Below are 14,786 nucleotides of genomic sequence, written 5' to 3'. Positions count from 1 at the left end.
TTGATTTTCCCTCATTGAATTGTATCTAAACTAAAACATTTAAGTTTTGCCCCAGGTTCTGTTTTCCAAAGAGCAGAGAACAGGGCCTTCCCCTGGGTCTTGGGATCACCTCAGGGCCAGTTTTCCACTGGGAAATGCTGGTGTAAAGAGCTCTCCTTTCGGGGGACAGAAGCCCATTCCTGTCTCCCTCCTGCCACACACTTCCTGTCAGGCCTCTGTCCAGCTGAAGTCTCCAGAAAAAAGGCTACGAAACCCCAACTCCTTGGGCAATAACAGGAAGAGAGCACTGTGCATTTATTGAAACAACATGTAACAAACTCAGTTACCATCCCCTCGTCAGGGATAGACACTGAAATACAGTACGTTACCCTCATCTAACAATTGCCAGTCACACAATGACCGGGCATTATCATACAAAAGTTCCTTTACAAAAAGCACCAAATTGGCATACATGTACAAGTATATACAAAAATCACATTTTAAAAATGTACAAAATATTCCATTTTGCACCAATGTAGAAAAGTGTCCTGTGTGGTTGTTTCAAGCACATTTCCAACTCTGCTTCGGTGGCTGCTGGACACAGCGGTGAGGGTCCTACTCCTAGTCCCTGCTCTCAGGAGCAGAGAGAAGACACTTCTCCCCGGGGAACCTCCAGGGGCCCCGACCCCTCCCACCCTGGGCCTGTCACCAAGGCAGCCGGGCCCATCCCACCCTTCCCAGTCTCTGCATCTAGAGGTCTCTTCCTCATCCAACGCCTTACTGGTGTCCTGAAAAGAGAAAGAAACATCAAGTGAGACGGGGACTCAGGGATAAGCTGTAGTGACAAAATGATCAAACTCCAATTCCTGCCTAGCCTCTTCCTTTTTTTTTTTTTTTTTTATTGATTTCAGAGGGGAAGGGAGAAGGACATATAGAAACATCAATGATGAGAATCATGGATCGATTGGCTGCCTCCTACATATCCCCTACTGGGGTTCAAGCTCAACATTGTTAGCTCTTCCCAAAATTTTACAAGGAGAAAATCCAGATTCTCAGCTGAAATGTCTTTTTAAAATTTATTTTAAAAAAACAACAACAACAAACTTTATTGTTGAAAGCATTATATGTTCCCCCTTTTTTCCTCTATTGATCTCTTCTAGCCCATCCTGACCTCCAGCCCAGGCTTTTACCACCTTATTGTCTGTGTCCATGGGTTATGCATGTATGCATACAAATCCATTGGTTGACCTCATCCCACCCACAAACCCTCCCCTGCCTTGAAGTCTCCTTTTAAAAAATCCTTTAAGCCCTGGCTGGTGTGGCTCAGTTAGTTGAAGAGTCCTCCCGTACACCAAAAGGTGGTGGGTTGGGGGAGCAGGGGCAGGCTGGAAGAGGACAATGGAGGGAGGGGGAAAGGGACATATGTAATACTTTCAACAATAAAGAATTTTTTTTTTAAAGGTGGTGGGTTCAATTCCCAGTCAGGGAACATAACAAGACTGTGTGTTCAATCCCAGGTTAGGGTGCATGTGGAAGGCAACCAATCGATGTTTCTCTCTCTATATCTCTCCTCCTCCCTTCCACTTTCTCTAAAAATCAACGGAAAAAATATCCTCAGATGAGGATTCATGAAAATAAATAAATTAATAATAAATAATAAAATAATCCTTTAAAATAATCTCCTAATTTTTTAAATGTGGATAACTGGTTTAAATTTTTTTTTTTTAGGATAAAAAAAATTTAAACATTGTGCTGGCCAAATAAAATACCTCAGTGGACCAAGCTTGGCTCATGAGTGTTCTGTCATTTATGTCTGTTATGCTGCACTGCTTTGCATATAGATATAGGTCATTTATTTTATTTACTTATTTATTTTAATATATATATATATATATATATATATATATATATATATATATATATATTAATATATTTTACTGACTTTTCACAGAGAGGAAGGAAGAGGGACAGAGAGCTAGAAACGTCAATGAGAGAGAAACATCGATCAGCCGCCCCTTGCACACCCCCTACCGGGGACGTGCCCTCAACCAAGGCACATGCCCCTGACTGGAATCGAACCTGGGACCCTTCAGTCCACAAGCCGACGCTCTATCCACTGAGCCAAACCAGTTTCGGCTTGTATTATATTTTTATTGATTTCAGAGAAGAAGGGAGAGGAAGAAGGAGAAACATCAATGATAAGAGTGAATCATTGATTGGCTATCTCCTGCATGCCCCACAATGGGGATCGAGCCTGAAACCTGGGCATGTGCCCTGACCAAGAATCGAACTGTGACCTACTGGGTTCAGAGGTTGACACTCAACTATTGAGCCACACTGGCCAGGCTAGATATAGGTCATTCAGCTATAAAACTGGGAGCTTTTTATTATGAATAGTTTGGAGTTTTTTTCTCTAAGGGTACAGGGAGCAGGACTTTATCCTTAAAAGGTTTACACATATTGGGAACATCATCATATATTGGCATCATCCCCCATATCCAGCACAGCACTTTGCACACAGACAACATCTTATGTTGAATGAATGAATGAAGATGGATTTCTTACCTTCTTCCTTGCCCTCTGTGGACTCTTCCTCTTCCTGATCTTCTTCAATGAATTCTTCCTCTTCCTCATCTGTGTGTGACAAAGAACAACAGTATGAGGATAGGCTGGTTTCTCAGAGGAGCTGCTCAGAGGAAGACTGGCTGGAGACAACACTGATCCCAAGGAAGGGAGAGGGAGAGAGAGATAGAAACATCAGTGATGAGAGAGAATCATTGATTGGCTGCCTCCTGCATGCCCCCCCCCCGGGGGTCAATCCTGCAACCTGGGCATGTGCCCTTGATCGGAATAGAACCCAGGACTCTTCAGTCTACAGGCCGATACTCTATCCACTGAGCCAAACCAGCTAGGGCCATCCCAACCCTTTCTGATGCCCACTCAGGGTCAACTGGCCATGCCAAGACATCAGTAGCCCAGGAGGTGATGGGTTTGCCAAACCTAAGCTGCACAGAGGTAGGCTTCCTCCTGTCCCTTCCCGCCCCTTCCCTCCTGCACCTCGAAGGAGGGAGGCTCAAGACGCTCCTTTGTTCCTACAGCTGCAGCAGCTGCTGTCACCTGATCTGCCTGTGACCAAAGGGGACTTTGGTGGGCACCCTGGACTTCTGCCCACCTCTCAGTGAGACAGGTAAACATCACCCGTGGAGATGGGACAAGAGCACCTTAATTCTCAGCAAGCAGAGTCCTTGTTTTGAAGGAATTTGCCAGCCTTTGGAATCTGCTAGCCTAGCACTCCTTGTCCACCTTTCCTCATTCCTCAGCCTACTGGGAGTGGCTGGGGGTGGGGAACACTTCTGGGGCCTCGTGCTCCTTGGCTCTCTGGAGCTGAGCCCCAGACAGACTGACCGAGCTGCAACCTGTGTCCTCACTTTCCCCTCCTGGGATATCACCTTCAAGCTCTGCCAGCAGGGAACATGGCTCCTCCCCACCCCCGCTCCAAAGCCAGTCCTCACTCCTTTGGGGCTGTGAGGGGGTCACCACAGAGTCAGAGTATTTGTCCAGAGTGTCTGGGAAGAGGCTTGAAGGAGTAAATGCCTCCAAAATGACAGCTCAAAATTTCGGCCACCTACCAGGGACCTATGCACAACTACTCACAGCAGCGGTGCTGAGGACTTTCTATGTGCCCAAAGTGCTAAGCGCTGGACACGCATTGTCCCATATAATCCTCACGAGGGCCTGTGAGCCAGATGGCCCTCAGTGGCATTCTTGTGGGCTACTTACTAGCTGTGTGGCCTCCAGGAGACTCTCCCTGCCTTGACTTTCACGATGGAGATGACCACAGACACTACCTCATGAAGTTGTACTAAATGATAGGATTTATGTCAAGGGCTTAGGCCCGAATTTATGTCAAGGGCTTAGTGCTGGGACATAGAAAGCGCTTAATAAATAGTAGCAGTTGGGTGGTTCTCTTCCCATTTTCCTCTCAGGAAACTGAGGCTTGGGGAGATGATAGAAGGCAGTGCAGGTCTTCAGAAGAATCTTTTTTTTAATATCTTAGCTTCAGGAGGGTAAAGCTGAACAGGTGATCTACTGCAATGGCTATACCCAAGTCTGCCAACATTTCAGCTTTGGATGCATTTTTGTCCTCACCCACAAACGAGGTGCATCTGGTGCTCTGTTAATAGATGCAACACCAGATTCTGCAGGCTTGTGGGAGAGCAGAGCTTTCTCATGCCAGCCCAGGTACAATTCTTCCCTATTCCTGACGCCCCTCTCTGTCCTGGTCATTGAAGCATCACCTCTCAGAACAATGCAACATTCGGCAGAATTGGATCCCATTCTCTCTTTCTCTGTCGCTAAGTAGCTACCTTTCAACTGTGATCTTAAGCAAATTATTAGCATCTTTGTTCTTTACGGGGTTGCCTCCGTTTTCCCTTATTATTGTTATGGTTACATTGTTACAATTATTATGAGTACTCTATGGAAGAGTAATTATACACAGAAATGAGGACATGATATAGATGAATTAAGGCACCTGAGTTTTCATAGATTAAAGCATGGAAAAGCTGAAGCTAAGGCAGGCTTTAGGCCCTAACTAGTACATGTCTAGTACTCTATAAAATCCTTTCTATCAATATCCTACAGTAGTTGTTGCAACAGCACCAAGAAGTAGTCATTATTAGCAGGCCCACTTCTAACCTAATTTTTTTTTTTTTTTTAATCCTCACCTGAGGACATTTTTCAATTGATTTTTAGAGAGCGTGGAAAAGAGAGGGAAAGACAGAGAGAAACATTGATGTGAGAGAAACACATCAGTTGGTTGTTTCCTGCATGAGCCCCAACCAAGGCCTGGGCCAGGGAGGAGCCTGTAACCAAGGTATGTGCCCATGACCAGAATTGAACCTGGGACCCTTCGATCCCCAGGCTGACGCTCTATCCACTGAGCCAAACTAGCTAGGGCTAATCTGATTTTTAAAGTTAGGAAAGTGAGCTCAGAGAGGTGGAGGGGTTCTCCAAAGGTCATACAGATAACAAACGGCAGCTCCAGATTCAAACTTGGGTCTGCCTGTCTCCAGACGCCATGCTCTTCCTACAGCCCAAGACACCTCCCAACAAGGATCACTAGTTGAGCAACAATTACGTAGCAGGCACTGTGCTCAGCTCTCAGCGCATCCAGAAGATGGTTGATATGTGGGCATCTTTGCTAGTGTATCTGTTTCCACATGGGAGGCAGTGGAAGGGAAGCTGATTTCCAGGGGTCGAGCAGGGAAATAGAGAAGTCACCTCTCCCCTCACCTGTCCCAAAGTCGATGGTCCTCAGGGTGTCTGCTATGTGCTCTAAATCCAAAGTGAAGTAGTCCATGTTTTCAAAGCCCTGCTCTGTCTTCCCCAGCTGGCAACCCTTGGAAGCTTCCACAATGCTGTAGGGAATGTGGGGTGGAGAGGGTGGAGGGAGAAAGAGAGAGAGAGATGAGAGGGTTTAGTGTAGGAATGAGGTGTTTTAGCGCCAAGCACACCAGTGCACATGCTTATGGCCACACCCAGGCCTTGCACCTAGGAGCCCCCCTGGAGTGGTGGAGTAATTCCTCTCCAGTCACAAGCAAGTACAGGTCCAAGAAAGCAGGGAATCACACCAAGGCCAGAAAGCCAGCCTGGGCGAAACCCTCCCAGCAGCCCTAATGCAAAGCGGGAGGCCCTGGTGGGAGCAGGGGCCTTGGATCACAGCCCTGGGGAGACACTGACCTTTTTTTTTTTTTTTTTTTTTTAATTTAATTTTATTTTTTTAAATATATTTTATTGATTTTGTACAGAGAGGAAGGGAGAGAGATAGAGAGCTAGAAACATCGACGAGAGAGAGTCATCGATCAGCTGCCTCTTGCACACCCCCTACTGGGGATGTGCCCGCAACCAAGGTACATGCCCTTGACCGGAATCGAACCCGGGACTCTCAGTCCCCAAGCCGACGCTCTATCCACTGAGCCAAACCGGTCCCGGCGAGACACTGACCTTTTGATGAGTTTCTTGGCACTCTGTGGGGGAGAGAGAGCAGAGGGTCAGGATTGCATTAGGATTGCATTAGTTCCAGGAAATCAGCAAAACCAGAGACTGGTTGCTGTAGATGGACCCTTGGTACCATTTCCTAGCTTAGCCCTGACCTGCTCCCCACCCTGAGTTGAACAGAACTTGGATCTTTCCTCCGTCCATGGTCTGCACAGGTCTTGGTGATTACTCTAGGCCAGTGGTCGCCAACCTTTTGGACCTCATGGGTACCAGTGGTGCGCAGACCACCCCTGCTCTAGGCCCCTCCCATTGTCCTGACAGGAAGCTTGGATTTTAGGGATATCAGTCTAAACACCTTAATCCCTGGACTCTCCAAGATGAGAATCTTATCCTAATCACTTTTTTATAGCCGATGCCTAGCACAAAGCCTGGCCTATGGTAGGTGATCAGGAAATTTTTATGAAAGAACGGAACTGTAGGATCTTATAGCTGATCCTTTTCTGTCTCCCCAGTAAACTCTTCTAGGGCAGGGTCTCTGTGTCTCTACCTCAGTGGCTGGCCTATAGTAGGTGCTCAATGAATCGGCTTACATAGGGATTGTCTCAGGCTCAATTTACAGAAGAGGAAAATGGGCCTCAGGGAGGTTTCAGTGACTTGCCCAAGGGCGTATGGATGGTCAGTGGAGGAGCACAACTTGAACTTTAGACCGAGCGGTTGAGTTGGCGTGATTCTGAGCACACCCTCCTGGTCCTGCTCACCAAGAGGAAGATGGCTCCACCAGGCTCGTCCAGAGACTGGATGGCTGTCTCCACCAGCTTGGTGGACTTGTCCAGCTGCTCCCGGTACTGCTGGATGAGGGCCTCAATGAAGCTGAGCTTCTCCTCCTGCTCCTGCGTGATCCGCTGTAGCAACTCACTCTTCTTCTCATCCAGGATGGCATACAGCACGTCAAACTTCTGGCTCAGCTCCTCCTTCACCCGGTGGCTGTTTTCCTGGGGGCACACATCTGGGAGTCACATCCTGTGGGGTCCTCCCTATCCCCAACACTTCCTTCCTAGGGTGGATGTACTAGGAACAGAGGCCCTAAAGCTAGAAGACGTCTGCCCTGGCTGGTGTGGCTCAGTGGTTGAGCATAGGCCCGTGAACCAGGAGGTCAGGGTTCAATTCCTGGTCAGGGCACATGCCTGAGTTGTGGGCTCCATCCCCTGTGGGAGGCGGGCAGGAGGCAGCAGAACGATATTTGTCTCTCTCTAAAAATTAATAAAAAATATTTTTTAAAAGCTGGAAAAGGTTTTTCTACACCCTCACTTTACACAAAATAAAATGAAGGCTTAATAAGAAGAAAGCACTTACTAAGTTTTCATAGCTACTTGGTACATGTTTGGAGTCTGGTGTCATGGAGAAAGCAGCCCTTTTCCTCAAAAAATAGAGACTCTAAGGACAAATGAAATGATATATATTCTGGCCCTCCTGTGTGTCTCCAAATCTCACTCTTCCTCCCATTTTAAAACCAAGACTGGATTCAAGAAGCTCTGCATCATTTGGTCCTAGAAGAGGAGGAGAAGCAACTCCTCCCCTAAAGACCTCGTCATTGAGGCCCTCTTCTCATCACCACAGATGTTACACCTCAGTTTCTTATCTATAAAATGGGTATAATAATAGCATCTCATCAGACTCACGTTCTAACATTACTTATCAGTCTGGGAGTCCCATCACGAGGGGTAATGATGTCCCCTTCCTTCCTTCGAATCTATCTAACACACACTCTTTGTCTATCAACAATACAGTGATCCCTCCCCCTGTCTGATTTCCAGGGCCTCATCCCAAGTGAAGAAAAATCATAGATGCTTTTGTAGAAATAGAAGTTTCCTTCTGCCTCTACAGTCTTGCTACTCAAAGTGTGGTCCATGGACCAGCAACTTAGGCAAACCCTGAGAGTTTGTTAGAAAAGCAGAATCGCATGCCTCCTTCCAGAGCTACTGAATCAAAACTTAAATTTTAACAAGACCCCAGAGTGATTTGTATGTACTTTAGAGTTTAAAACCTTGGTCTATAGCACACAGAGAGCAATGGCCTAAGCACTGCCAATGCTGGCCCTGGCAGGTGTGGAGCAGTTGCTTGGGCATCGTCCCATGCTTCTTAGTACAGTTGTCAGGGCAAATGCCCGGTTATGGGCTTGATCCCTGGTAGGGGGCATGTAGGAGGCAGCTGATCCGTGTTTCTCTCCCACATCGATGTTTCTCTCTCTCTTTTCCTCTTTCTCTAAAAATCAATTAAAAAAAATAAAAACTACCAATGCTAACAAAAGAACACTGGGAATTATTGGTGGGATGGGGGTCTGTCTTGTTCACCATCCCATCCCCAGAGCCTTTGGCAGGGGCTGACATAGCTGTGCTCAAGAAGCATTTGCTGAGTGAGCGGATTAATGGATAATGCATAATGAATTAATGGATTCGTGAATTAGTGGATTCGTCCGTCCTTCCTCACCATTCCCACTGGAACACCCTACTCCAGGCCCCAACCTTGAGTTACAAGCCATGGCTGCACTGGAGGCTTCAAACCCCCAGGCGGAGCTGCTCTGTCCCCTCACCTTGGTCATTCGACTGGAGTCCTCCAGCTGGGTGATGATGGTCTGCACGCGGTCATTCCCCGCCACCAGCATGGAGATACAGTTACTCAGTTCAGTCTAGATGGGAGGAGGGGCGGGGGTCAGGAGAGGAGAGACAGAAATAGTCTCAGGGCCTGCCCTCTTGGGATTTGGCAGCACAATGGCACCCTCACTCCCCTCTCTGCTAGCGAGAGCCTGCAGTAGCCGTCTGGCCCCTCTTCCCGAGGTCCAGAGCAGAGACTATCAGATGCTGCTTTCTTTATTTTACAGATGAAGCACAGAGAGGGGAAGTGAGCTGCTTAAAATACACAGCAAGGTACTGGGAGAGGAGGGGCTTTTTTCTAGGAAGAGGGGGGATGAAGGAAAGAAATACAGTTGGGAGTTCTAAAATAGTGAAATCATATGTGAGGGCTATCTGGCTGTGACATCTGTCACCCCACTGATCGCCAGGGTTGATTCGGCTGATCTGGCTGGCTAGACTGGTGTTCCCTCCTCCTGTCCGAGAGGAGAGGACCGGGGCCCAGAGCACACTGGGATGTAGAACTCATGGCCTGAGACGTTCCCTGGTGGCCTGGCCCTGGGGGCTGGTCTCTCCCCTGAGGCCACACCCAGGTGCTCTCAAGTGGCTCTAAGTATAACCCATGAGCTCAGCCGCCTCCCCCAGGAAGGCAAGAACTGCTGTGCCTGCAGCCTGGGCAGTCCCTTCAGAGGGATCATTATTGAAAGGCCGGCTCAGCAGGTCTGTAGGGATCAAATCCACAGCCTGAATCATGGGGTCCTGCCCACCAGCCCAGGCTGGGGGTGGAAGCGGCTCGGCCCAGTACCTTCTGTCCCTGGAAGACACTCTGCAGGGGGGCCACCTCACAGGCCTGGTGGGCTCCAAACACCTTGCACATGGAGCATGTGGGCATCTCACACGTGAGGCAGTAGATGTTGATTTTCTCGTCTTCGTGCTCCTTGCACATGGGGTGGCTGCCCTTCTGCAGGGGCCTACTGAAGTGGAGGAGTCACAAGTCAAAAGGCAGGGTCCCGACTCTCTGCCTCCTCCTTCAGCGCCAATCACAGCTCCTCCTCACATCTATCACCCAAGTTCTCAGTGGTTAGATGTCCTTCATCCTTTTTGTTAAATCCTCTGGGGACCCAGGACCAGGGAAGCCAATGACACCAAGGCTGTCTCCGTAGACCAGTTGGCCTGGTCATGGGAAGGGTGGTAGAATCTTAGAGTCATCCGATCTAGAGACAGTTCCAAGAGGAGGAAACTGGGCCCCAGAAAGGTGAATTGACTTGCCCAAGGTCACTCAGCAAGTCAGGGTAGGGGAGGCTAAAGTTCATTTGCTCTGATTATAGTCACCATAGCTCTCGGTTTCTGCAGGCTGGGCGCTAAGTGAAATAATTTATTCCCATGGCCTCATTGAATTCTATATTTAACCCGCCAGACGGTAACCTCCATTAAAGCAGGGGAACTTGCCTATTCTCTTCACTCCTGAATCTGCAGTGTACAGTGCCTGCGCAGAGGAGGGGGTACATACGCAAGCACAAGAGGGCGTCCCGAGGCTCAGAGAAGAGAGCAGTGTGTGTGTCCCAAGTCACACAGCCGTTACATGGGTAGCTCAGGGCAGTCCAACAGCCCAGAACAAGCCTGATTTCCAGTCCAGAGATTGTTTTATATATATATATGTGTGTGTGTGTGTGTGTGTGTGTGTGTGTGTGTGTGTTTCCAGGGTCTAGTCTAGGGGTGTCGAACTCAATCAGAGAAGGGGCCAAAATCTAAAATCCAGCCTAAATCGCGGGCCGAATGGTTTACTGAACAGTCATAAACTGTCATTGTGATGGAAACGCAGCGGAGTGCAGTGATGACAGCGCGGTGCGGGCCACATTGCAAGGCCTGGCGGGACAGATTTGGCCCGCGGGCCTTGTGTTTGACACATGTGGTCTAGGTCTTACCTCCCCAGCTACACCCCGCACTCATTTAGAGTCAACGCTGTGTCTGTGCCACCTCTGACTTCCCAGCCCCTAACAGAGCAGGCACCTCCCCCGCCCGGGCTTCCACATCTGGGTTTGAATCCATATTGTCCTGAATGTATTCATTCTGTGACCTTGGACAAGTGCTTTCACTCCCCTGAGCTTTGGTTTCCTCCCAGAGCTACTGGGATCATGGCAGTTGTCTGTAATGAATGTGTGGTGCCTGGCACAGGGCAGACCCTCCCCCCCAAAGGGCAGCTAGCATTGTCATCCAACTATTCAGGAAGGCCTCAAAGAGTTCCAACAGAACATGCTCTTCAGAGGTCAACACTGGATGGGCTAATATTTTGGTGCAATGTATATTTTGTTACGATTATAATGATCAAAAATATATTTGCATTTTTGTAGTGTTGAGCCCTAGCAAAGTGAGAGACAACAGCAGTTAGAAGTATTCATCATGGGACACTCACTCTCAGCTTCACCACTTGCGAGCTGAGTAGCCTTGAACAAATCTCTGAACCTCTCTGAGCCCCCTCATTGCAAAATGAGGGTAAGAATGTCTTACAAGATTATTGTAAGAATTAAATAGTGATAATGCATGGGACATACTTAGTACAGAGCCTATACACAGTAGGTGCTCAATAAATATTTGATATTTGTAACATTTCCCATCAAAATCCTATACAGTCACAAAACACATCTTACTGCTCCCTCTGCAAGCAAGGGAAATGAAGGGCCAAAGACTTACCCAGGATCCTACAATGTATTAGTAACAGTCAGACTAGCAAACACGGTACCCAGGCCTGGAATTTTCTCACTAGGACTGCTCTGTCACCTTTCCATGGGCAGGACACTGCCTGTAGGACCATAGGGCTGTGAGGTCAGCAGCCGGGAAGCCTTGTCAGGATGCCCTGATTTGTAAAGATCCCCCTTGCAACTGTGTCTCTGTCCAATTCGAGGCCCAACACCGCACAACCTCCACCACTCACTAATTCTGCCTGAGAAAGAACTGCTATTCTAAAACTAGGGAGACAGAACTCCATCACTGGTCCCACTCCCAGCTCTTACACTTCCCAGCTGGGCAACCTTGGACAACTGACTTCACCTTTTTGAACCTCAGCTTCTTCATCTGTGAAATAGCCATGCCTGATCCACAGGGGTGCTGTGAAGCAGCAGGAAAAAGCATTCCCAGTGCCACCTGGTGCTGTGCCTCCCAGCACATGGGACCTTAGCTGTTGCTATCATTATAGAGCAATGATTTCAACCTTTTTCATATGTGTGTGTGTGTTTTAGAGAGAGAGAAAGGGGGAGAGATAGAGAGATTGAAACTGCCTGCTCACCCCCCATAGGTGATTGGACCTCAGCTGGGAATCAAACGTCAAATATCTTGGTTCATGGGTAGATGCTCAACCCCTGAGCCACACTGGCTGGGTGATTTCAACCTTTTTCATCTCATGGCATATATAAATTAGTTACTAAAATTCTGTGGCACATCAAAATAATTTTTTGATAATCTGACCAAAAAAAAAAAAAAAGGTATAATTTTGATTCATTAACACCAATGGCTAGTGTTGTGTTGGTTATTATCTTTTATTTGACAATCTAAGGGGAAAGGAGGTCAGGTATTGCATGTCTTAAAAATTCTTGTGACACATCAGTGTGCCATGGCACACCAGCTGAAAGTGGCTGCTACGGGGAAACTGACTATGTCCTCACTGGGCACTTTCTTTGCTTATCAGGGCCACTTAGCTGTCCCTAGTGCCTCTCTGTCCCTCTCACAGCTTGTCTTGCCTCTGGTTCCTACCGTATCTTTCAGGAGGACAGCCTGGGCCCCCTCCCAATCGCTGAGAGATAGGAGAACCAGGGTTGGGGGAGAGAGTAAGCCTCTGTTCCTGCCTGAGGGTGGGGGACACACTCTCTGGACTGGCTTGTTGGCTCGTCCACCCAGGGGACTGGATCTGGAGCAGATGAGGGGGAAGGAGCCTGGGAGAGCTGGGCAGAGCAGCGAGGGCAGGAGGCCGGCCTCCCAGCAGCGGGCGAACTGACCTTGAGCACTCCAGCTTGTAGATGTCAATGATGTTCTCCACCAGCAGATTCCGCTGGAGGCCGTACACCCCGTGGCGGTCCATGATCACCTCGTGGCGGCAGGACGGGCAGCGGAAACGGCCTCCGGTCATGGACATGGAGCCACCCCGGCTGGACCAGTAGGGGTTTGCGGCCTGTGGGTGGCAAGGGCAGAGGTGAGGCCTGGGCTCCCTCCTCAGCCCTTGCCCCTTCTAATCTCCAGGTTGTCCTCCCCACAGCTTACCCCAACCATTCTCTGGTCAAATCATGACCGGCAGCCCCTGTCCTGAGATGAGAGCCAGCTCACTTACACAGGGAGCACCTGGTAAGCACGAGGCCATCGGCAGGTTTGAGAGGCAGCAGGCTTAGGTTCAAGTCGCGGTTATTGTCTGAGTGACTTTGGGCAAGCAAGCAACCTTATCCCCTCTCCCCCCAGCCTCAGTTTGTCCATTCATTGAATGGGCATTTTAATTAGAGCTAGTGATGAGGGCCAATACTTTAGAGAGAAGATAGTGAGAGAACGTTTATCAAGTGCTTCTGGGAAACCTTGAGTCCTGCCTCCCAGCTAGGACATCCATTCTCCTTCCTTTCTTAGGAGAGGAAGCCCCTCCCGCCCTGTATTTGAGGGAACAGCCTGGAAAGGGAAAATGCCTCCACTGCTCAGAGCCTCCCACCCTCCCTCCTCCGAGAGCTCTGGGCCCCCTTCCACCAGGGAGCTGGCTCCAGCCCCGGGGTCTGGTTTCTTTCTCCTCTCCCCTGCCTCCCCCACTTATCACTCGTGGCATTTGACTCCTGATTGAAGAGTCAACTGCGGTGCTCGGAACAGAGGTGGCGGGTGGCAGAGCTGCAGGCAGGGTGGGGAGGGGAAACGTGCGTCATGGAAATGAAATCAGGCAGCCAGAGCCACCGCCCCAGCCCCCTCAGCCCGGTCCTGAGGCCTTTGCCGGGGAGAGAACCTGCCCGGCAGTGGTTTAGGATGGATCCTGGGCTAAGAGAAAAGAGCTCTCATCACAGGAAAGCTGAGGACCCCCCTGAGCCCCCAGAAGGAGGCCATGCCCAGCACTCACCTGGAAGATGTCATTGGCACACTTCCGGCAGAGGTTGTGCTGGCATGGCAAGATGACCACCGGCTTGGTAAACATCTCAAGGCAGATGGGACAGATCAGCTGCTTCTCCAGGTTCTCCAGGGGGTTCCCATCCTGGATCAGGCTTGATTTATAATCCATACTGTCCAGCGCTGTGGGGCCCACCTGGCTGCCTCCTCTACCTGCCTATCTCTGAGCAGACCTGGGGTCTTGCCTTTGTCACACAACACCCGGCCGGAGCCTCTTGACCTTCTTCTCCTGGCGCCCAAATTCTGTCTTGGTCTGAGGCCCCTCTGATATTTATAGCTGGACCCTGGTCACATGAGCCCAGGAGGGGACCAGCTGAGCATTCCGGTGCCAGCACGCCTGGCTGGCGGGGCTTGAGTTTCCTCCAGGCCTGCAAGAGCGGCCTCTCACATCACATGTGGGGATGAGCAATCACTGTTCCCCTGAGCCGGGGGTCGTAAACAAGAACAGCCTGTTCGTGGGCAGACTTGGGGGAGGATTGGGACCCAGAGTTTCTTCCAGAAATTAGTCTCCTCCCACATCAGGCTGGTGAGCCAGAGATGGGACCCCGAGAATGGGCCACTGGGATTGTCAGGGTTAATAGCCAGTGCCCCCTCACCGGCCATCATCAGGTCCATCCCTCCTCTGGAGTCCTTGGCAGCTCCCTGGATAGGAGCAGGGCAGCCCCTCTCTCTGAGCCCATCCCTCTGTGTCAGATCTGCGGTGTGGGGAGGGGCATGGAACTTTCATGCCCTCTCCAGGGGCACCATTCTCCTGAAAGGGGGGCAGAAACAGAATGCTGGGGAATCACTTAGTATTGTAAGAACTATTAACCATGCTCTGTTAACCGTGATTGTTTTATTCTGATTAGAGAAGCATATTCTTACTTGGCTAGAAGCTGCACTCAGGACCTGGGAGCTTCTTGGGAAATGCAGCTCACCCTCCCCACCTGGAGCTGCCTATTATCATGGAAATATTAACAACCAGAATCACTAAGATCCCCAGACCTTCTTGCATACCTGCAGGCCTTTGCAAGACTCCAGGCTGCTTACCTGTTAACTGACCATTTGGTCTACCCTTTG

At 49.5% G+C, this 14,786-nt stretch overlaps 1 protein-coding gene across 3 annotated transcripts; it reads right to left on the bottom strand.

Moving 5' to 3' along the window:
• Positions 1 to 270: 270 nt before the first annotated feature.
• TRIM63 (tripartite motif containing 63) lies at positions 271 to 14,515 on the bottom strand. 3 transcript variants are annotated; one of them, XM_036444781.2, is made up of 9 exons: positions 13,681 to 14,507; positions 12,596 to 12,768; positions 9,412 to 9,577; positions 8,570 to 8,665; positions 6,738 to 6,971; positions 5,986 to 6,008; positions 5,275 to 5,399; positions 2,545 to 2,613; positions 271 to 767 (listed from the first exon to the last, which is right to left on the bottom strand). In XM_036444781.2, the coding sequence occupies exons 1-9, from the start codon at positions 13,837 to 13,839 to the stop codon at positions 757 to 759; spliced, it is 1,056 nt and encodes a 351-aa protein (XP_036300674.1). In that variant the 5' UTR covers positions 13,840 to 14,507; the 3' UTR covers positions 271 to 756. The 3 variants fall into 3 exon arrangements, with proteins under 3 accessions (XP_036300674.1, XP_036300673.1, XP_036300675.1); XM_036444780.2 differs by having other exon boundaries at positions 9,412 to 9,580; positions 13,681 to 14,502; XM_036444782.2 differs by lacking the exons at positions 271 to 767; positions 2,545 to 2,613; positions 5,275 to 5,399 and adding an exon at positions 5,459 to 5,721 and having other exon boundaries at positions 9,412 to 9,580; positions 13,681 to 14,515.
• Between the last annotated feature and the right edge of the window lie 271 nt (positions 14,516 to 14,786).

Source organism: Pipistrellus kuhlii, unplaced genomic scaffold (genome assembly GCF_014108245.1).
Source record: "Pipistrellus kuhlii isolate mPipKuh1 unplaced genomic scaffold, mPipKuh1.p scaffold_m20_p_2, whole genome shotgun sequence".
Lineage (NCBI taxonomy): Eukaryota > Metazoa > Chordata > Mammalia > Chiroptera > Vespertilionidae > Pipistrellus > Pipistrellus kuhlii.
The sequence above is the reverse complement of the archived record's forward strand: the minus strand, read 5'-3'. Positions and strand labels throughout refer to the sequence as shown.

What these genes read in the sequence shown, in the direction of transcription:
- TRIM63 (XM_036444780.2), bottom strand. Translation starts at nt 13,839, where the DNA reads ATGGATTATAAATCAAGCCTGATCCAGGATGGGAACCCCCTGGAGAAC. An exon ending in GTGTCTTCCAGGGACAGAAG is followed by an intron (nt 8,666 to 9,411) that starts GTACTGGGCCGA and finishes CCTCCCATCTAG; the next exon opens with ACTGAACTGAGTAACTGTAT. An exon ending in GCCAAGAAACTCATCAAAAG is followed by an intron (nt 5,400 to 5,985) that starts GTCAGTGTCTCG and finishes CATTCCCTACAG; the next exon opens with CATTGTGGAAGCTTCCAAGG.